Below are 24,073 nucleotides of genomic sequence, written 5' to 3'. Positions count from 1 at the left end.
TTGGAAGTGAAATCTGACTGAGCATATTGTTTGTAGTATGAAATGACAAAACAAACTTCATAGTTTTCAAATATACTTTTCTCTTATGGTTTTGTCAAGTGTGTGTTCGACTAAGGCGTAGGCAATAATACGGATAGTTTCAATCGGATTCGAACCCACAACATACGGCATCAGTCGCCTAGCTGAGAGGCCTGAGACAGAACCAGTCGGCTTAAATAAGTGTTTAAATAAGTGTTTAAATAAGTGTTTTTATCTCTCTTTAAACAAAGCTGTACAAACGTAGAAATTCAAACTTGGCATGGCCACACAGAAAGTTACTGTAGACTTGCGACATACTCGTTATTCTATCGTATATTCAAATGAAACCGATTTTCAAGACTGACACCATTTCGTATTTCAACACACATTTTAAATATTGATAAAGTTAGACATTGCAGACGTGCCGAAGATGAAATTGTGCATGTGATAATGAAACAATTGTAGATGAATTTCATGTTTTGTGTGTCCTCTCTATTGAGAACTTAGAGATAAGTACCCTTCCTTTTACCATTTACTACCATATGTTGAAAAATGTGTTCAACTGTTAAGCATAGACATGTAATTCGCAATATGAGAAGATTCAAGTTTTTATGCTTTTGAAGCACGCAGAGATAATTCTGTAATTTAATCTTCCCTTTGATTACAATTATTTTGTGAATGTAACATAACACTTCCGTCTGGTAGCCTGAAGTGAAAGAATGACTGGTTTTAATATTATTATTTTTATTATTAGTAGTGGTAGAAGTACAGTAATAATAATAATAATACACACTGTAATATATGGCTTTTCGACAAAATGTCAGACCGGACATAGGTCTAGGTCATAGGACATGGTTCGAATTTTGAATATTGATTGAAATCATGTATGGCTGTACTTAAGCAAGTTAAGCAAGTTTGATACGTCATTACAGAAATGGTTTAGACGTTTCTGTTGAGCCTTAAATATTACCGGTTTTATCTTGATTATAGTCCGTATAAGGTGCAATGCACTTGTTCTCCAGAAGTCTAATGATTGAAAGGACACTATTCTCCGAATGTTAATATAAGGATTTCATGTCAATGAACACACTTGAAGTTGTAAGAATGTACACTTGAAATTGTCACAGTCTAAGAATGTACACTTGAAGTTGTCCAGTCTAAGAATGTACATTTGAAGTTGTCACAGTGTAAGAATGTACCCTTGAAGTTGTCACAGTGTAAGAATGTACACTTGAAGTTGTTACTGTGTAAGAATGTACACTTGAAATTGTCTCAGTCTAAGAATGTACATTTGAAGTTGTCACAGTTAAAGAATGTACACTTGTGAAATTGTCACAGTGTAAGAATGTACATGAAGTTTTCACAGTGTAAGACTGTACATTTGAAGTTTTCACAGTCTAAGAATGTACATTTGAAGTTGTTACAGTGTAGGAATGTACACTTGAAATTGTCACAATTTAAGAATATATACTTGAAATTGTCACAGTCTAAGAATATATACTTGAAATTGTCACAATCTAAGAATGTAGGCCTACATGAAGTTTTCACAGTATAAGACTGCAAATACATTTGAAGTTTTCACAGTGTGAGAATGTACATGAATACTACGTAATTAACAGACATGCTTTAAAATGTAACACTAAATGTAACAGGTAATGTCGGAGTACGAAACGGTTTAGACACTTTTCCTGCGATAACGAATTCGGAAAACATAATGAACCAATAAAACAAAGGCGACAGCATACAAATTTACGCTTTGCTTTAGGAAAGGCAAAGGATAAATAAAATGTTCATTTATGACTTTCATCGAGGCATTCAATAAATAGTGCCAGTAATTTATGGGGTAAATACATGTCAAAAAATTAAAGTCAATGAAATGAAAAACGAAAATTTTGAAGAGGAATACAATAAACTAACGTGAAAATGTCCAAATCTAGTTTGACCTTAAGGTTTTAAGAGCTTTCTCAAAAACTCTGAGCACACATCTTCCTCTCCTTTGTATATGGATATTCTAAACCTGCATACCATCCTGATAATTTACTCGTAGGGTATTTTTGAGGAAGTTTTGTTTGTTTAGTGTCTTCAAATGTTGTTGTTTTGGGGAAGTCAATTTGTCAAACAAGTTTGGATAAACCGACATGTTTTGAGAATAAAATGTTAAAATCGGGACGTAACTTGTCCCTAAGATTCCAATTGATCTGTTTAGAATGTTAACGAACACAAAGGTGTTATTGTCGTGAAATTAAATTACATATTCAATCAAAAGACCCATATATAATAAAATGAGTTTTAAGATGGAAGTGGACAAAATGTGAAGATCTTGTAAAACAAATATAAATAGAATTTCAAATTGGAGTCAATATTCCAAGAAATATATTCCAGATCAATATGAATAGATTAAATTCGGACATTATATTCAGGGGTTCCATCTGGAAAGCTTTGGGGTTGAATATGGATAACAAAATATCGAACATTTGGCGCCATCCTGAAGTAAGAATACATTCTGTGTTACACATATTTGGAACCGATTGCCTCAGTGAAATCCTTTGGCCGCCAGTTCTGCCTTTACTCTATCTAAATATGTGGGATCCGGATATCCGTAGCTGTAACAAGAAGTGCGATAGAAATATTAAAATCTAGGCTTTAATCCAATGGCAAAATGCACTATATTAAAAAAGAACTGCAGGCCAATGGGTGCCTTTAAATTTACAGTCGTCAAAACTTTATGCACTCGTATTTCTTTGCTTTTCATAAGATTTGAAATGTAATAATGCATGGTATCTGTAATGAACAAAGATCTTCGTAAGGGAGTCTTCATTAATTACAGGGGAGTGGGCCTGGGGATTTCATGCACACCTGTACTGTAAAATGTGAGCATCCCCTATCCTCCTGTCTAAAATGTGACCTCCCCCGTCCAACATTCTAAAACTTAACCCCACCCCAACCACTGCAGTATTTTGCACAGGAATAACTGAAACAGTATCAGATAATTTACATAACAAGTAGTTTAAGTGTAATATGAGTTAGCAACAGAAATATGGGGGGAGGGCTGGCGCTTTAGGAGGGAAGGTTCCAATTTATCAAGGAATCATTTTTGAAGGAACATGGTATTTCATACATTTGCGGGAGGGTCACCATATTTTGTGCAACTATAACAAGGCAAGATGTGGCTGATATAGTACTTCACCCAAAAATATCAAATCATAATATATGGAGTCCATTAGGCAAACTATAGACAATTTCCCCTCACCAAACAAGCTATATCTGTACATTTACATATGTTTGATATTATATTTAAATGTGCTTTGCTTGAAGTGGGAAGTAAAAGGTGCATTTGTATACAAGAAATATTTGTTTTGTATTTCAATGAAAATGTTGATTCACTATACATGGTAGTCTATGAGAGAACTATGAATAACTGTTTTCCAATACGAAACTAGGTAAATCTGTGTATTTATGTACGCTTGAATATTGATATTAATATACTTGATTAGACTAGGGTGGTTACAAGTCCATGTGTGTGCAAGAAATTTGATTGCTGAATTTCATCGAAACATTGATTCACTATAGTTTATGAAGAAACTATGAGGCAAACTTGACATGGATATTTTTTCCGATCTGTGTGTTTATGTACGTATTATTATTGATATTAATGGTTTTGATTAGATTAGGATGGTTACAAGAGCATGTGTGTGCAAGAAATTTGATTGTGGAATTTCACCAAAATGTTGATTCACTATAAATAGTAGTCTATGGGAGAACTATAAGCAATTTTTTCCGAATATAAAACTAACAATATCTGTTCAAAAAACTTACAATTAGTTCAGTAGAATTATGAGTTTAATGCTTACTTTGCCGGTCCACCAGTGGGGCTTGTCTTATGGTGTATATCATTCCATATGACTGTATTTTCAACTCCTGTTGTGGCAGAACGTCCAATGGTAAACAGAATACGTCGATCAAATGCCATTTTCAGAAGTGCCAAGACCTGAAGACCTTCACCACTTGCTGGTAAGAACGCTCTACGTTTGGTTCCTCTGTATCGCTTTCCAGGGTTAGGATGGCACTCCTACAAATATATCATGTTGAAGCGTTGGCATTCAAGAAAATCAATGCTTCTCTTTATAATCGAACAACACTGTAATTAATATTTTATAGGGCTCAGCCCTTGGTGTCGCGCCAGCGGTTATTAAAGATTGGCAATGTTATTTGTATTGATTCATGATAAACTGTAATTGTTACTTCATAAACGTTTATATGACAACTATGCCCAGTTTCCCTCTGATGAAAGCGGTTCACGTACGTACACGACGTCAAACCCTGCAGCAGGGCAGGTATAGATTTTCTGTAGCGTGTAAAAATTTTGGACAAAAATTGGCAATTTTTACAATGATAACAGCCTATTGCGATAAACAAGGGACGTATTATGCAATCATTATCATTGCAATGGTAACCGCACTGCCCAACTTCCACTTGCAAGCTGAAAACTATAGCGTTCCGTCTAAAAACTGGCAATTTTTGAATCTAATTATTGACACAGGGGGCGCTCTTCTATAATTCAATCCCAGCATTCTTTGCGTATGCCCCCGTTCATATGCACGACAGTTTTCTCCCTTTATCTATATTAACGATATTTGTATCAGCGACAAGGTGCATAATAACATTAACTGGCTAATAAAAGAGGTATATTTTATAAAAGGCATGTTATATATAGTAATTGTTTCGTTTTGTTTATTTACGAGTACTCAAAAAAAAAACATGGCGGCGCCCATGAAAGAAGGGTACACTTCCGGTACTCGCATTGTATATTATGAATAAGCGCATGCGTAGTCAGTAAGCCGCTGGCGCGACTATTATAGAACTATATGTAACTATAGAATACACAGTAACAAAGAAACGATACATACAACCATACATACAACCATACAACCATACAACCATACATACAACCATACATACATACATACATACATACATGTAAGAAGGGCAATCAACGGCCAACGAACTTGATATCGATGAAAGCATGCACACGTTGGTGATGAGTTTATTTTATCACACTGAAGACCACAAAAATTAATGGATGAACAACTCTACATGTATGGATGGATGGATGTATGGCTGTTTGTTTGTTTGTTTTGAGAAAATCAGAAATGGTAATAGAAATGTATCTAATATTACGTATACTAACCTTCTGAGTACCTCCCGGAAAAGTATAATCAATGATAAGCGTACCATAACTTTCGTAACCTGGCAAATGAAAGTTCTTGTGGTGATTAAAATCCATCTCTCCATCAGGTTGTGTACCAAGCGTTACCAAGACAGCTAATGTGCAAAAGGGACACTTTCCATCATATTCGAAGTGGTGGTTGAAACACTTTCCACACATCGTGCTCTGACAACAGTTCATTGACATTAGAGAGACACCTCCCTCAGTACATATTTCGCAATCACCGCTTCCCGTCAACTTTATGGCAATGTCTTTTTTGTCAGTCGCAGGGGAAGCTGTTTTTACATTTCTACTCAGGTGTGTCGCTCCTTTGTCTGCCGCTATCTTGTATTTGGAATCTACTGCATACGGGTCACTTGGTGTCCATTCAGATGGGTTTAAGTCCATAGACGGGGTGATAGTACCAACGGGGTCATTATTCTGTTGATCATCTGACACTGCGTTACAGAATTCTATCAGAAATTCCCCAGTCACTTCCACATCATACAGAACAATGCGTATATCCTTAACGGTTGCCTTTTCATCACATTTTAATGAATATTCTCGGATGGCTGTATGGAAGGTACTTGCACAAATATCTATAGGCATTCCATACACACCTGAAATATTCGAAGAAATGTCCTGATATGTAAACTGAATATCAATTATTTTAATATTGTATTGTTTATTAAATGTGTTGTGGTCGCTATTACCTTTTGCGAGTGTATTTTTTTGATATCTCTGCAGCCGATTCGGTAAATTTCTATAAGAGTGATCAAGGCTGTCTGTTACTTTTTCTTAACTGACCACGCCGACAAAGTAAAAATTGTAATAAGTTAGTCAACACGTTAGTGTGACGTCTTTACTCTTAAAATTGAGGAATCGATATTGATCGTAGGTTTGAAAGCCAACAAGTCTTACCTACCTGTACCAATAGCTGGCAGAGCTACCGATTTTGCCTGCAACTTCTCTGCTGCATATGTGAATATTTTCAACAATAGAACATGCATTCGTTGCTTTGAATGTTCACCTTCTTCTCTCCATATCGGTGCAACGGCATGAATGATATGCTTGCATTTTAGTTTACCACCAGTTGTATGACACACTGTACAGGGAGGCAACTCACTTCCACATTTTTTGATAATCTGACGCGATTCTTTTTTTATTGTTGATCCCCCGGCTTTGGATATGGCTAGCGCTACTCCTCCACCGTGTTCTAAACTAGAATTGGCCGCATTCACTATGACATCAGCGTCTTCCTTTGTGATATCTCCCATGTAAATTGACACCTCAATCCCTTCTTGAGTTTTGTTGCAGTACCTCAGCTCTTCTAGACACTTGGCGAGATCCACTTCACTGACATAAGATTTACGAGTTTGCTCATAAGTAGATCCGCTTCTGTCATTTAATTCATCGTCGGCGCCTCCATCACTGTTGGCAAGTTCGGCGTCGTCTCCATCTGTCTTGGACAGTTCAGTATTATCTCCACCAGTCCCAGTAAGTTCGGTATCGCCTCCACCAGTCCCAGTAAGTTTCATATCGTCTCCACCTGTCTCGGTAAGTTCCATATCGTCTCCATCAGTCTTGGTTAGTTCCATATCGTCTCCACCAGTCTCGGTAAGCTCTGTATTGTCTCTATCAGTCTTGGTAAGGTCACCATCGTCTCCATCAGTCTTGGTAAGTTCCATATCGTCTCCACCAGTCTCGGTAAGTTCTGTATCGTCTCTATAAGTCTTGGTAAGGTCACCATCGTCTCCATCAGTCTTGGTAAGTTCCATATCGTCTCCACCAGTCTCGGTAAGTTCTGTATCGTCTCTATAAGTCTTGGTAAGGTCACCATCGTCTCCATCAGTCTTGGTAAGTTCCATATCGTCTCCATCAGTCTTGGTAAGTTCGGTATCGTCTCCATCAGTCTTGGTAAGTTCACTATCGTCTCCATCAGTCTTGGTAAGTTCGGTATCGTCTCCATCAGTCTTGGTAAGTTCACTATCGTCTCCATCAGTCTTGGTAAGTTCCATATCGTCTCCATCAGTCTTGGTAAGTTCGGTATCGTCTCCATCAGTCTTGGTAAGTTCACTATCGTCTCCATCAGTCTTGGTAAGTTCACTATCGTCTCCGTCAGTCTTGGAAAGGTCACCATCGTCTCCATCAGTCTTGGTAAGTTCCATATCGTCTCATCAGTCTCGGTAACTTCAGTATCGTCTCTGTTAGTCTTGGTAAGTTCTGTATCGTCTCCGTCAGTTTTGGTAAGTTCGCTATCGTCTCCGTCAGCCTTGGTAAGTTCACTATCGTCTCCATCAGTCTTGGTAAGTTCACTATCGTCTCCGTCAGTCTTGAAAAGTTCGGTATCGTCTCCATCAGTCTTGGTAAGTTTGGTATCGTCTCCATTTGTCTTGGTAAGTTCACTATCGTCTCCATAATTCCTTGTAAGTTCACTATCGTCTCCATCAATCTTGCTAATTTCAATATCGTCTGCATCAGTCTCGGTAACTTCAGTATCGTCTCTGTCAGTCTTGGTAAGTTCTGTATCGTCTCCGTCAGTTTTGGTAAGTTCGCTATCGTCTCCATTAGTCTTGGTGACGTCACTGGTTGTTCTGTATTCTTCTTCATTGTATTCAGGCGAGGTCATTGGCACGATTTTGGTACTACAATTAGAATCTACTTCGACAGATGTCGTCAGAACACTTGATTTATTAATGTCTTCCATGGCTGACTCTTCATCCGCAAGATTTGTTGTAACAGTGTTTTTATTTTGTTCAGCTCGCAGTTCACCGGTTGTTCTGTATTCTTCTTCATTGTATTCAGGCGAGGTCATTGGCACGATTTTGGTACTACAATTAGAATCTACTTCGACAGATGTCGTCAGAACACTTGATTTATTAATGTCTTCCATGGCTGACTCTTCATCCGCAAGATTTGTTGTAACAGTGTTTTTATTTTGTTCAGCTCGCAGTTTACCATGGATATCCCCTCTTGAACTATCTTCTTTCGTAGGAATGGCCTTTTCGGTATCTTGTCCTCTTGTCTCTTCAGTCCTTGTAATGGTCGGTGGCGGCGTTTCTTTCCGGTTCAAATTGCTGTCATTGATGACTGCTGACCAATTCTCCTGTAGATTTGCAGCTTGATTTTCTATGTGAATAAACGATCCTGTTCCTGGTTCGTCTATCACTATGAAAGATTCAAACTCATCACCGTCTTTTCCATCGTGATCATCAAGACCGTGAGTAGATGCACCATTGTCATTGCAATCAGTGACGTGATCAGACAAGTTGGTCATTTGTTTGGAGGTGATATTGTTCTGCTGCATCTTGACTTCTTGTTGATCTTCAGTGACATTCTCTCCGTGACTTCTCGTTGATTGAGAGACAGGATCTTCTACAATCCATGTCGGTGACAATGCTTCAGCATCAGACTGGATTGTATAGGTTGTCCGATTTTCCAACGCATTAAGTGCGTTATTGTCTCCTGTCTCGACTTCTTCGTTAGCTTCGTGTGTATTTTGGACTTTGTGATCGCAATCCGCTGCAAAATGTTTTGAGGAACTGTTGATGTTTCTTGAGGCTAAACTTGAAGCTTCTTCCTCCACTTTGGTTGATTTTGGATGTGTGCCGTAATTTCCTGTGTTACATTCCGCTGCCCGATAAATATCTTCGTCAGACGATACTTCATAGTCTTGAATTTGGGATTTCTGGTTCAACACACTCTGTTCTACTTTCCCAATCAATGAGAAAAGAATATGCTGTGCATTTTGCAAGCAATTCAAAGATGAGCCATGGATGGTATGTTTGCCATCATTTTGACGAACTGTAACAGCTGCCTGTTCTTGTATCTGGTTCCACTCATCGTCCGTATCGTATATGAACGAGTACACCCATGGTGCCACCTCAGCACTTACCTTCATAAACACCTATTTATGGAAACATAAAAATTGATAAATTTATCATGATATAATAACATAATATAAAACATTTTATTCAAGTTTGCAAACTTTTTTAATTCAAATTTGTTATGTCAAAGGAAGAATGCAATAACGAATTCTAGGGAGCGCGTAATCAATCCTTTTCCATATAATATTATAAAAACTCACGTTTAGATTGTCATTGTCCATCTTCCCACCACTAAATTCACCAATTGTGTAGACGTAGGATTCTGGATAAACATAAACGAAAAGGATTTTATTGTAACCACGGAGGAGGGATCTTGTTGCAACATTCCTTATCTAAACTCTATTTGGAGACGAGTAAATTCACGATCACTAGGTATGCGTTATTTTGTCACCGATACATGAAAAAAGACCAGTGACCTACACGATGTTGTGAGTAACCATAGTAACACGACATCTCCTGGTATCTATAACTGATTTGCGATAATTGTGTAAGGCTTTTTGGTTCATAATATGTTTACTGTAGTATTTCGTTCATTTGTGGGCTATTCAATAGGTCAAGGCCAGTTAAAAAGAAAGACTTGCCCTTTGTTTCGCTTTTGATAAGTATTCCACTTTTTCTGACCATTTCTGTTTGATTTGAACTTTCTTCATATTTGGGTGAGACCCATGGTCAACTCGTGACGTAGAAAAAGAAGGCTTGGCACTGAACAATCGAAGATAGTCGTTTATACTGTTTTTAAATAGAATAATAAATTGCGTCGTGGTTCATATTTTATGACTGTTACTTTATCATACAAAGGCAAAAGGTTAATAATAAGCGTACCTCTCTGTACAGGTTCTGTGCCAGAACAGATCTCTTTTATTTCACATTCCTCTTTACCGGCTGCTTCGTTCAGTCTAAATGTTTCTGCTCCATGACTCAACAACTTTAAAAAAGTAGTTGTGAAATTATCCAGCTTTACTAGTGAATCTGTCATGATGATATTGTTGTCATCTTTTCTCAAAGTAAGATTGGCATGCAACTGCTCCAACTGCTCAACTGTTAACCGCTCAATGGCACAGCCAGACTCGGGACTAAGGTAGGCCTCAATATTACAAAACACCTGAAATATTGAACAGTAAAGAAGTCATTAGTTTCATTTCATGTAAACGACATCGAAGTTAGATCGCAGTTAAATGAGATAAGATCAATTTCTTATAGGGTGAATGATAAAGAACTTCAATTCCGATCGACATTGTTAAGATACTAGACTTGGTTCAAGTTGTGACTTGTGAACGTATGTCATGAGTGCTGTGAACGCGATGATTTGTGTTTTGTTTCCGTATGAAACGTGTGAGTGTGGTGAACTAGATACAGGGGAGTTTCTCTCGAAATCACATCGGCAGAAACAAAGTTACTACTGCGCAGACTGAAAGGTAGCGCGTTCGATTACTAAGAAAACCTGACGTGGGCCGCCATATGTGAAATAGGTGTGTATGAAATAGAAGAGACGCAAGAGATACTGTTGCTAATTATTTTTCTAACAATTCACCAACCTGAACCAAGTCTATAGAGAGACATATTGCATCGGTTAGGTTATGCCTTGTATTGATTCAATTTGGTTTCCAACACAACACTATACCATGGGAAGTTTTGTCTGCTTTCCAACACAAACTAGCCATACTGCCTTGGACAGTTTTATCATGATAAGTGCAAACCGCTTAAGTACAATGACTCCAATCATAAACAAAGCACAGCCATATAAGCGGATGATATGTCACACAGTCAAATAGTCTAGGAGTCCATAAACTATGACAAACTACAAACAAAACATCGAAGCCGTGTAGTAATTCCACCAGAACAACATGTATTGCCATTGATAATTTGACATAAGCTGAGATAGAATTGCCTATTATTAGACAAGCAGTTTGTAAAAAGATATACTTTTGATCATAAATGTCAAAGTCACTGCTCCAAATACTCCTTTAAATATAAAATTTCTGCGTCATTTTACAATGTCAATTACACACGTATGTAGGCCTATGTGCATACCGTATCGCTATATAAACTACTGGAGAAGATTTCACCTAACAGAAGCTAAGATAAACACACAACAGTTCAGCGGCCGATGGGTGAACACAATGCATGGTTATGAGAATTAATGACTAGTGTTTCGAGTTAGGATTATTGTAGGTAAACTTGCCAAAATACTATCTGCACTAACAACAAACGTCTGTGATGTCCACCCACCTGCAGAAAGAGAATGCCCAGTACAACTTAAGGGAGAACGCACCTCGGGGACAGACATTGGGACTTCTCAAACTTTTACAATTCTCTTCTGATATACCACATGTGGGGGTTCGTTTTAAAGCTCTCGGTGAAAGAAAACTTTTCACTGGCTTAGTTTTTCGAAATTCGAAATTTTTATTTTCTCCATAGAGTTAACCAGGGATGACGGCCATTTTGAATTTCTAATATCGGTAAATCTTGGGTAATTTGTTTCTCTAGTACCAAAATTTGCGCGGTAACCCCCTATTTTTATTCTTGATTTTGAAAGAGCAAGATTTTGAAAGATTAATTGAGGAAAGTTAGAGCAAAAGTTTAAGTGTTTTACTTTCGAGGTGCATACTACCTTAAATACAGCATAAATCAATCGTTTCAAATATGTGTAGCAGTTTCTATATTTGAAGTGGAAACTCCAATGAACTGCGGATGCAATCGATATGTTTGTAATACCTTAAAATAATCACATTACCTCGTCACACATCTTCGACATGAACACGGAGTGCTCCTCTTCAATAGCAAACTTTGAAACATCTACAATATTAAGATAATTTTACCGTTTCTAAACTGCCACAAATGTATCGCTTCACAACTGAAAACTGCTGAAAGCTATAGTAATGATGCTAAACGTGGAATTATCCCTTGCAATTCCTATAAACATTTTCACATCATGATGTTGAAAGGCATTTATCTTTACTATAATTATGATATTGTCAAAAGTTCACTTGATATCTTAAATGTAAAACAACTTTTGAACAGGCAAAGCAATTCATGAAAAAAATAACCACGAGATTTGTTAGTATTTTACAGATTATTTCTTACCATTTTTATCGACAAAGGTAAGAAGAGCCAAATTTCCATTTTTACTCGATGAATATGAGTATCCACGGTTCGTTGATGATAGTATTTTAGACAGACAATCTTTCACTTCTACCTGGTCTGAAATGTTGTAGAGCAAAACTGTTCTATCCGTCATGATACTGCGTATGTTATAATGACAAAAAACGAGAGGAATTGATTTTTAAAACAAGACTATAAACGCTCATTATCAGAAACATGGATTAATGGCAGTCATATTTTAATATAGAACAACTAATTTTCTTTACACTGTCAAGTTTTAAGTCTGTCATCTATATAATCCAGCATAGTCTACTCAAAGTACAAATGCTGTGTTAAACATGATTGAGTTATGCTATTCAAGACTACTTCAGATGATTTGTACTTTCAGAAGCTCTTATTCGTGTACATAATCCACGACTATAATATAAATGAAGAATTTAATGAGCTGAAAATCTAACAATGAACTTCAATATTTCTCTGTCATCGTTTCTGTATATTAATGCAACCCCTGGCTGTAAATCATCGATGACAGGTCATTGTTTCCTAGTGGCCTGACATACTCAGGTCATTGTTTCCTAGTGGCCTGACATACTCAGGTCATACAGTCGTATGACGCCAAATTGAAGAATTGAACTTTGTTCCAAAAATGGACGCCGAGGTCCGTGACACGCATAACTACTATTAGTGGAGGCAACCGAGCCTAAAGACTGAATGATATGTCAAAATAACCATTCACCTTACTACCTTCGACATTTGTAAATCAAACTTGTGCTCGCATATATCGTACTCCAAAAATTATGTCATTGTACGCTTGCAACGCGCGTATCGAAAACAGGTTAATTGTGAAATGAAAGTAGATACCACTTCTCTGTTATATATGCCGGTTACCTTCAAATTTCTGTTTAGCAATATCACCTTGCTTGAAGTAATAAGGTCTGATAGAAGAGTTGTGAATGGTCACTCAGCAAGAAACGAGGATGTTGAAAGACTACAAGTACGCCTACATCCACTGATACGGTAGCTGAAAAATGGCGACGAACTTTAAACATCAGTTTCAAGTCACGTGATTTACCATGCATAATTAATATTCATTAGGGGAATCCCCAGTTCATGTAATGTGTCGCAGTGCAGTGTGGGTTTTGTGCACAAGAAGAATATGCTCAATTTAAACAGGTTTTCTGTTCAACATTTATAGGACAAAGCTAGTGTCTTTTAAATTTGTCAATTTTGCACAATTTACGAAGTCATTAATACAAGACATAACCTGGAAGTACCGCGACACATAGCAAGGCTGGTTTCAGGCAACGGCAAGAGAATGTCTGGATATAATTTCTGGTAAATAATATGCAAATGAGGTGATGTCTGCTTTCACAAACTGAAACCCAAGCACATAGTATCAGTCAATTTGTTTCTTTCAAACTGCTAATAATCGACAAAGACTGTATCCCTTAAGAAGATTACTTCATCGTCCAAGGAATATGAAAGAGGTCTTATTCAATGAAATATGTCATCTATTAACTTACTTTAGACTTTATCATTGAGAATTCGAAATATCATCAATCGATAAAAAACTATGGTATCCAAATATCCACTCTATTTTCCTTCATAATTTGAAAGTGTCACTAAGTATTGATTGAATATCTAAGTGCTTATTTAATAGGATGCCTGACGCAAATCTTATATTTTTTGTTACATTATATGCGTAACTCCCGTAACTCCGCCAATTTACTAGAGATATACCGAGCTCCATGAATGAAATTACAAAACCAAATCAGTATGTGTACGGATCTCTAATGTCTAAACCACGTACTGCTGTCTAACTGTCCATATCAAGAGATACTTGATAAAATCATGCTGCGATGCCAATGCTCTTAATCTGTGCATTTATTCATTGTTTCGTCTGTGAACCAGTTATCATTGTCAAATCGATCGTGTCTTTATAGAGGTTTCACAAATACAACATTTAAGTTGTATGTCGCCGTTGTGGATGATATCAACACAACAGACCATCATAACACTATTGAGTGTTATGGTTCAGTCGTGTGATAAAGAGGTCACGTTCACTTTGCCACCGTGAATTGTTGACAAAATGCATTTACATTTTCGAACAAGAATGTTTTAAGTGAAGACAAGGCAATCATGTGTTGCGATGGTTAGATCTGATTTATTGTGGAATTGTTATTAATTCAAATATAAGTGTTTACAACTATTCAAAAATCCTCAAAATGTACAATAATCTGCCACAATCAAATGTTGACTAATTTCCATATTAAATAGTCTAAGAATATTAAAACAATTAAGAAAATATCAAAACTTCAGACAAAGTTGCTGATCGAACATCATCATCAATCGTTGTAAATGATATAATATAGAGACACACAACACGTTTAAATTTGTAGTTTTAGGCAGAATCTACGTATACGTTTTGTCGACTTATTTGTCAAAGAACAAGATTGGAACTAACTTTGGATAATCGGATATTGTTATAGTGTTGATTTAATCAGAAACTTTGAGTTCATCTAATTTTCTTTTTTTTGCAATTCACCTGTTTTATGGTTAATTTGTAATATTGCAACTTTCAGCTACAGAGGATCTAACACTTTTGTTAATTTTAACAATTAAATGATCCAATTATCCTAATTAGTTCCAATCATGTTAAAAGTAATCCTGATTCTAATTTTGACAATAGTATTTGGTATTTCACTTTTTGCAATAGGTCAATTTTTATGACAACCACATGACCCCCACAGGGTTTATTGTTTGGTAGTATAATATATTAAAAGTATTTTCGCTATGAGAAATGCCAGTTTTTCTTTGACAGTAACTTTAAAAGCAATTCATTACAAGACTTGGTGAATTTGATTGGCCATTACGGATTCCCCTGTAAACCTTTCATATTTGTATTTCCTAAAATACCCGGATGCGAGGTCATCATTTGGTTCATTACAGTTTTATGCTGTCTCTACCATAACAATATTTTGCTAACATCTTCAACAACAAAATGATTAGGATGCGACTTAGTGCCTATCTGCAAAACTGTGACTCAGAAAACTGGTTACATTTACTGTTATTAAATTAAGAAAAGTGCCATAGTCTTTGTTAACTCCTTTTAGCCTTGTGTACAATAATTACACACTGACCAATATATGAAAGTTTAGAAAACGAAAGAGATCTCTTTAAATATTCATAGTAGTGTGATGTACAAAACAACTGTAACGTGTCCTCATGGTTCATTTTCAACAAGTCGAATGAACGGACTCTGTAATGATCAAAATACCGTCATGTTATTAGTCAAGGATCTCTTTAATACGATTGTCACTTATATTACCATGAGTAGAAAAATTGAGCTTTCTGTAATTTTTTTCAACAAACGAAAATGAAAGTTTGTTTTAGATAGACGAGAAGAATGTAATGAGTTGCAACTCAGCCATTAATCACGTGGATATCAAACATCAATGTAAATGAATTGGTAATCACACTTGATCATTATATCAGTATTAGAAATATTCATATACAATCATGGTTGCTCTTGTAAATTGATATAAATAATCTGTGGATGGTTGAAAATCATGAATGTGTATAAATAAAATATCGTTTTACCTTGTTGTTATCGAGCATTTCGGTAAGGGTATCAATAATGTTATTTGTTGATGGTCTGTCCTTCAATGAAGACTGCCAGCACTTTTTCATTAAGCTGTACCTAGACACATTCATATAAACAGAATACAAATACAAACCATAACCCACTGCATCGTACATTCATTTCAAGATGAATAAATAATAAAATGATTGCATTTCCAGTGTAAATAGTCTGCAGTTTGTAGAGGAATGTTCAAGATCTGAACAGTTGCAGTGTACTTCATGATGTCATCCGATGACAATAATCAACCTAGATGTGTAAGATACCGACGTTTTTGGTGTTCACGTCAGACTTTTCTGACATTCTGAAGTTTCCTGTCAACGGCAATCACATACTTACAGTGAGTTCGCACATCTATCAGGTTTTTGAAGACGTTTTCCGCTCGCTAATCGTCCGATTAACTCGTTGACACAGCAAATCTCGGCAAATGGTGTCTTACCTAAAATGAGTATGTAAGAGAACATCGAATACAGGACTGATAGGGCGCCCATTTTGAGTAGGGACCCAGAAACGTCCTTTTGATAGTGAGTGACTGTGGGACACTCGACTTAGAAGAAGGGATGTTATCTGATTTAAATGTAGTTTCCTTAATTAACTATTAGAAGCAAAACCATTGCCATAAAGTAATTGATCAGAATTATCCAAATGTTAAACAAGTGAAAACAGAAGTGGATGAAGTAAATCGGTAGGAATAAAAATTGCCGCTAGCGCTGAAAGTCCATATTGCTAAAAATCTGCTGTACGAAAATGTACAGAATAATGCAATGCAAATAAACGTTCCGGTAACACAATGTTAAGTGTGTCCTCCGTAAACACTCAACAGAAATGTTACTATAGTCTTTCAAATTTTACATTAACTATGGTCAAGTATGTCACATCGATTTCAAAGGTGATTTTTTGCCTTAATATAGCTACCTCTTTGGACTTTGATTTTGGCGCTTAAAATGATTGGGTGAAAATACTTTCAAAATCTTACCTAGAGATGCTATTTCCCATAGAAACACGCCAAACGACCATCTGTCACATTAAGAATAAAACTTATGCTTAATGATAACACAAAAATGATAAATAAACAAATCGAGAAATGAATAAAAATACTCCCATGAATTTAAGACCCTGAAGCATGGCCTGATACAGATCGATATGGTACATATCTATAGACAGGTCGAAATGTTTATCTTATAAACGAAGGGGATTGCAGTGGATAGAAATGGAAAGGAACACGCAAACAAAAAACAATAACAAAGTAGTCAAAATCTAGAAGATGAAATAACACATTTTATAGGAAATTTGGACTGAAAATTTTTATTTAATTGAATAAATCAATTCAAAATAACTTGCGTCAATTTATCAACCTGCTGATACCTATGTCTAATTTATTAACACTTGCAATATCTAAAAGAAATTTAAAAACTTCAAAATTATAAATATGCGTTATTAAATAATCATTTAGTGTCACAGTGAAATGAACTTACATGTCACTTTGGAATTTGAAAATCCCATTTCGCAGGAACTCAGTTGGCATCCATTTTAAAGGTAAGGGACCGGGATTTGGACTCTGAAGGTGACGAAGAGTAAACATGAATGTGTAAGAAGGTGAAAAGAGTGTTGTAGAATAAATGAAGTGCTGAGAGTGACAACGGGTCACATATAGGGAGACTTTTATCGATTTGAGAAGTCAAATATATCTGATATACACAAATACAGACACAAATAAATCAGTATATTGACTCAACTTTTCGTCCTTCATTTAGCATCTTTCGTCTTTAAGGTAATATAAGGTTTTTTATAATTATTATTTTACTTTTGTTTCAAGGGGGTAGTCTGAGTTCCACAAAATTCCCCCGAAGTGCATAGATATACAAACAAAATACAAAATTTGGCTTCAGTCAAGATAAAATACAGAAATTAGCAATAACTGATGAAACCTAATCAGATGAAGAGCATGTAGAAACTATGTAACTGCGTTTTGAACAGTGATAAACTTTCGGTATTCCCGATACATGAAGGAATACTGTTCCAGATGTGAAAAGCAGTGTTTATAAACGAACTTTGGAACATACAGATCAGCAATATACTTCGTATATTGAAATGATACATCTCAGAAACATAAGAAAACTGCTGTAAATAATCAGGTGCAAAACCATTCAGTGCTTTAAATGTCTGAACAGCAACAAAATAATCGATACGGAAATCAATAGATAGTCAATGGAGATTTGAAAGAAGACAGTGTGACATAAACTCCCAATACAAACCTACTAGCCCTTTTTTAAATTCGAAGTTTATAAAGTCGTTGTAGATTTGTCTTCGAGGATTACCTCGTACAGTACGACAATAGTCAAGCAGAGAAAGCAAAGTTTCATTATACACTAACAAAAGGTCGCAGTTTTCTGAGAATCCCAATCTGCATCGATAATTTCTTACACAAATTATTTATATCAGCATCTCGAGTAAGAGCATTATCGATTTCAAGCCCCAGTAGAGTGTGGACAGAAATAGTTTCGTTTCTCTCAAGATCAGGGGCTGGCAGAAATAGGCGGGATTTAAGGTATAACGCACCACGGGGATAGATAGTAGCACTCTAATTTCAACAAATCTTTTCTGATCCTGTGGGGGCTCATTTAAAAGGTCTTGGAGAAAGAAAACTTTTCAAGGTCTTACTTTTTTGAAAATCCAAAATTTAAATTTCGTCCAATAGAGTTAACACAGGAATAGCGGCCATTTTGAATTTCAAATATCGCAAAACGTTTGATAATTTGTTTCGCTAGTTCCAAACGTTTCACGGTGACCCCGATTTTTATTGTTGATTTGGGTAGAGAATGGTTGAAAGTTTCCTTCAGGAAAGTTTCAGCAAAAGTTTTTAGTCTTTCACTTTCGAGGCGCATACTAGTACCTCAACATACATCACCGAAATATCCTATGAAAATCAATATTATTTTGGAAAAGGTTTATTATAGGATGCAGAATGTGGTCAGTGCAAATGGTACTTACCCACTGTGCTTTTTCATAACAATCTCTATCCGGTAATAGAAGTCTACTCAATCCAAAGTCACAAATCTTTGCTGTCTTATTTTCCATGAGTAGAATATTTCTGGCAGCTATGTCTCGATGGACAACCTAGGCATGGAAAATATTAAGCTGATGAAGTCGCTATTATTCAATGCTGTAAAGGAAAAGGCATGTATCAGTGAGCTGAGGTGAGCGTCCAAGGACGAGTCGTGATCCCATTGTTTTTTGTGTCCAAGAATTCTAGTGCTGATCACGATTTGATAAATTGTCTAGATCTTTTTCTTTTAAGAGTCTGAAATTGCTGACTATATTCTGAAAGTGAGAGGGTATCGACTGGTTGAAATTACAGTAAAAAACCATATATCTGTATGAACTTTCATCAAAGGGGACAATGTGAAGAAAGAAATTAAAACATATGTCCGGGTGATTTTGTTTCCAATATTATGTTTTTTTATTCTTCAGAAATATCTTACTATCATACCGATGAAACTAATTTTGATGTCTGCACAAACATGATTGTCATATTCCATGAAAAGAGCAAAGTTTTTGCCATGGAGGCAGGCGTGCTACCGTCATGTTTTCACCGTGAGGCTACGTTTTCACCAAGCGTTTTGCAGTGTCATTGTAACGCTACAGCTATCTGAACATCCAATAAGGTTAAGGACGTAATTTCTTCTATTATCAGTAATTGCATTTCTTGTTCAAAATTCAGAAATTTCACGATCTCTGTCTCATTTGACTCCTTCACATGATTTCCGAAGTACAGGAACGAAGTAGAAGCTTTAGGTTAAATATCGGCTTTAGACTTCAAATGTTGATCTAATGATGAAATGGTTTTGACGTCACTAGTTATATACTAATAATGCTCTGAAATAACACTACTAGAATACATGAGTGAATGAACGGGATCAAAGGCAATCTTTTTAGTATTGAACTTTCATTTGACACTTTCCATAATTTAAAAACGACTGACTAATTGCTATTCGCTCCAGCATTGCTGTAATTGCTTTATACAGTTACCTTGAATGTCTAAGTATCGTGTTTGTTATTTAGCCTACCTGATATTTTACTTAGCCTATCTAATATTTCAGCTTTATTCGATAGTTTACTTAGCCCATCTGATATTTCACTTGCTTTATTCGATATTTTACTTAGCCTATCTGATATTTCACTTTTCTGTCTGATATTTCACCTACCCTCTTCTGTTGAAGATAATGCAGTCCCTTAGCAACATCTCTAGCGTTCTTCAAAAGTGTCATTTCTTCTTCGTCAGACAAGTCGTTACGGCTTGACAGATTTTCCAGATGAGTTAACATGTCCCCTTTGCTTGCAAGTTCCATTACTATGTAAACGTTTTCTTTAAAAAAAACGATATCGAAAATTAATCGTCGTTAATTGTGCATTACACCAATATGTCACTCAGAAAAATAGGTTAGACAGCTACGACAAAAGAACACTTCGATGGCATTCTGCCACAACTTTCGTTGGGAAAATTTGCAGAAAATGTTTAAGGCTGATTTTTGGCAACGTGGTACGCTATTTCATTTAACGTGGTCCGCCATTTCATTTAACCTTTCGACTGATTTATCCTGTAAATGTAGGGCGATGCATGTTTGACCCTACTTAAAATTATAACTGAAGACATGTCGATGAACATAAACTTTACGGTTATTCTTAAATAATAAACAACTGAAATGTCAGAGTTTGTCGAGTTTTACTAATGATTTTAACTTACCAACATTTACCAGCACACCAATAAACTCTACTACATTTTCTTGCCCTTTCAAATGGATTAGGATTTCTATTTCGTTGACAAAATCTCGCTGTCCAAGAGTAACTTCACTCCTTGCTATGTTTTAAAAATATGAATTATTACTTTCACGCATAATTTACTGTAAACCTAATTTACGCTTTCTCGGATCGTCCTTTAATAATGAGCAAACGAAGAACTGTTCTATTCATGCAGTGGATGTTCAAACACTTTGAACTTGTAATTGCATTCATAAGCTCCAGAACCAAGGACGATATTTAGCATATTTGTGATTGGCGTTGCAGTCTTTTGTCTGTTCAGGGCCCAGAATGCCTACGGTAACTCGATCGATTAAAAACCGAAGGAAAGAACAGACATATAGAGAAACATGAATCTGAATTCCGAGAAGTGACATAGGTATCTGCAGTAGACCGACCATTTCGCTTGATTAAGGTAATTACAGAAGTGAATAAATTTATCTTGTCTGCGAAAATTAAAAAAAACCTAAAGAATGATTGTATATGCTTGGAAATAGCCTGCAATGCAACTTCAACAAAAGTTCATTTAATAGGTTTTGAATGTTCTATGACATAGTCCTGCGTCATGATATCCTAATAATCTTTATCAAGATGGATTACAGCCATGAAAAGTCATGAAAGTGGTTTTGCTTTTTGACTACTGTACACAAGGTGTATGACAGCACAAGTTTACACCGTCCATATATAATGTTAAATTGCGTAATGTCCCACATCGTCACATGAGTTGATACTTTGTGCATTCAAACCATAAAAATTTTGAACCCCATGGCACGATTCATGCACGAAGTGGGTGTTCTTCCCAAAAAGATTACATAAATAGTGTACCCAAATCACACCAGTCCTTCCGGTGTAAAACCTTCTCAGTGTGTAGCACGCGTCAAGACACGCGGAGATATTTAAGAGTATAGTAAATATATTTCAGAGTATAGTAAATATATTTCAGAGTATAGTAAATACCTGATAACAAGTGGAAACAATTTAACTCGACGTTTTCTTAGTTAACATCTGGTGAATACAAAATTGACAAGAGTGAATAAAAATAATTCCTACCTGGTTTAATTGATTTTACAGCTACTTTTTTTCTCTCGCCTTTCGCAGACATCAGAGTTGCATTATTCACCTGTCCAAAGTCACCCTGACCAATAATTTCGTCAATTTCTAAATGCCTTGATTCTAGTAACCAATTCTCTCCAACCCGTGTCTTTGCTTCCTGGAAAGCATTCAACAAGAACAGAATCAATGAAAGAAAGCACAAAGTAGATTAAATGTTGGGAAACAGTATTATATCAAGGTGTCCAGGTTTTCCTTTCTGTTTGCTGCCTGCCTGCAATGCAATAGGTAGGTAGGTAGGTAGATAGATAGGTAGGTAGGTAGGTAGGTAGGTAGGTAGATAGATAGGTAGGTAGTAGGTAGGTGGGGGACTGGTCAGTTTCTTCGGCCTGGGGGGGGGGGGGCGGTGGATTATTTTTTGCCGACGTCAAAAAGTGGCTGACCCCCCCTATTCCAAATTATGAAAACAGGGTGACCCCCCCCCTATTCCAAATTTCGAAAACAGGGTGACCCCCCCCGGCGCGCGACATAGGTAAAACAAAAGGTGGACATAAATTATATATATATATATATATATATATATATATATATATATATATATATATATATATATATATATATATATTACATTTTTACATATATTTATATTTTAAATAGTCATTCTATGTTTTAATGAAATTGTTGACATGTCAGTTGTAAGATAGGGATTTCAAAGTGTCAATCTTAAAGTTTGAATACAGTATAATATTTTGAATGAGCTGTATTTTGAATGAGCTGTGAATGTATTTCACACTTTCTATGCTTAACCAGATGTCCTGAACTGTTGTACAGAAATGGATGTCAATCATTAATATCAAAGAGGAAAAAGCAGTGAATCAAAAACTTTGATGGGTGTTAAGACTTGCCAACCATCCAATAAATCTCCTGAGGAGCCACAGAGAGCTTTTTTAGCCAAATCTGATGTGTACAGTGTCTGAGAGGACCTTTTCTTGTAACATTGAAACCATAAAACAAGCTAATAATGACAGCTAATAATGACAAAAACTGCCCTTTTTAACTGTTATTTTGTTCATAAAAAAGCATCTTTCTACAGAAAACCTGTGACACAAAGGAAAATAATTGAATCAATGAGAAGGAAAGATATCTTGTCATTTTTCTATCTTTAAAATAAGTCACTGTATCAAATATATATTGTGAAATATTTGTGCATGTTGCTTTCTCATACTGAATTCTCATAGAGAGAACAGAAAAGTATCAGGAATTTGTCATCCTTTTCATATGAAATGCAGATTTCATAATGGTACACTTTCACTGAGCAAACATCAAGATATCTCTGATTTATTAAAGTATGGTGCCAGAAGGGCGGGCCGAAAAATATGAAACATCCTGATATCTCTGATATACATGTATATGTCTTGTATATTAAAGTCATGCACCTGAAGGGCATGCTAAAAAATGTCTGATATTTTAAAGTAATGAGCTTGAAGAGCACGTAGAAAAATATTGAACATTATACAGATATCTCTGATGTATGTATGCTTGATATGTTAAAGTTGGGCGTGCTGAAAAATATGACTGATTATTACAGTTACGCGCCCGAAGGGCGCGCCGAAAAATACAACTGAATGATGAAATTTGTGGCTGACACTAGCATTTTAGGCAATGATGAGCCTGTGTCAAAATTCAAAAACACACTGACCCCCCCTATTGGGCATTTCAAAAACATGGTGACCCCCCCTATCACCAAAGTCAAAAACAGGGTGACCCCCCCCATGAATCCACCGCCCCCCCCGGCTGAAGAAACTGACCAGTCCCTAGGTAGGTAGGTAGGTAGGTAGGTAATGTTACGTAAGTTAGTAAGTGAATAGTGATTGAGTCAATTAGTCCAGCTGTCTGTCTTTCTGCGGGCAACTTTAGACTGGCTAGACGTATTTGAAGCGATTTTAAGAAATCAGTTGATATATCTTTAGGTAATACGACGTATACTGATTTGTCATTGTACAACAGGGTAGATGACTTTTACGCCAACGGTGGTGTCATAGTCATAACAACCAATTATGCATGTTCCCTTAACTTGCCAAAGGCAGGGAAGTTTTAAGGTTTTACGTTTGACGACATTTCTTCAGACAATCAGAGTCAGCAAACCGTTGTCATTTTACAATGACTTACCCTGATAAATCTTTTCAAACCTTCAGGTTCTGTTTTTAAGCGTTGGTAAGCTGGCATCCTTTTCTTATAATAACGTATAATTAGCACAATTAAAATAATACCCGCAAACAGAACAGCTGCCACTGTTGATACCACTGCCAAGTGTAACTTGTCCTTTGACAAATTTATCTTCCGATCTAAATTAGAAAAACAGTAAACTTTCGA

General features: G+C 36.2%; 2 protein-coding genes across 4 annotated transcripts in view; both read right to left on the bottom strand.

Moving 5' to 3' along the window:
• Positions 1-742: 742 nt before the first annotated feature.
• On the bottom strand, positions 743-13,264 carry LOC139147073 (otolith matrix protein OMM-64-like). 3 transcript variants are annotated; one of them, XM_070717929.1, is made up of 9 exons: positions 13,102-13,264; positions 12,196-12,353; positions 11,846-11,907; positions 9,934-10,213; positions 9,312-9,373; positions 6,150-9,131; positions 5,207-5,844; positions 3,870-4,087; positions 743-2,621 (listed from the first exon to the last, which is right to left on the bottom strand). In XM_070717929.1, exons 2-6 carry the CDS (start codon positions 12,347-12,349, stop codon positions 6,813-6,815), a joined length of 2,877 nt encoding a protein of 958 aa, XP_070574030.1. In that variant the 5' UTR covers positions 12,350-12,353; positions 13,102-13,264; the 3' UTR covers positions 743-2,621; positions 3,870-4,087; positions 5,207-5,844; positions 6,150-6,812. The 3 variants fall into 3 exon arrangements, with proteins under 3 accessions (XP_070574030.1, XP_070574029.1, XP_070574031.1); XM_070717928.1 differs by having other exon boundaries at positions 13,129-13,264; XM_070717930.1 differs by lacking the exon at positions 12,196-12,353.
• Positions 13,265-14,354: 1,090 nt separating this feature from the next.
• The window catches only part of LOC139147069 (uncharacterized), a 38,679-nt gene continuing 28,960 nt past the window's right edge, over positions 14,355-24,073 (bottom strand). Inside the window, exons 14-23 of the mRNA XM_070717925.1 lie at positions 23,870-24,045; positions 21,701-21,860; positions 20,598-20,711; positions 20,059-20,219; positions 18,845-18,970; positions 17,329-17,411; positions 16,830-16,870; positions 16,193-16,292; positions 15,814-15,913; positions 14,355-15,472 (exon numbers count right to left, since the gene is read on the bottom strand). Coding sequence (XP_070574026.1) covers positions 15,437-15,472; positions 15,814-15,913; positions 16,193-16,292; positions 16,830-16,870; positions 17,329-17,411; positions 18,845-18,970; positions 20,059-20,219; positions 20,598-20,711; positions 21,701-21,860; positions 23,870-24,045 — 1,097 coding nt within the window. The 3' untranslated portion in view covers positions 14,355-15,436. The remainder of the gene's footprint in view (positions 15,473-15,813; positions 15,914-16,192; positions 16,293-16,829; positions 16,871-17,328; positions 17,412-18,844; positions 18,971-20,058; positions 20,220-20,597; positions 20,712-21,700; positions 21,861-23,869; positions 24,046-24,073) is intronic.

The sequence above is a fragment of the Ptychodera flava genome, chromosome 13 (genome assembly GCF_041260155.1).
Source record: "Ptychodera flava strain L36383 chromosome 13, AS_Pfla_20210202, whole genome shotgun sequence".
Lineage (NCBI taxonomy): Eukaryota > Metazoa > Hemichordata > Enteropneusta > Ptychoderidae > Ptychodera > Ptychodera flava.
The sequence above is the reverse complement of the archived record's forward strand: the minus strand, read 5'-3'. Positions and strand labels throughout refer to the sequence as shown.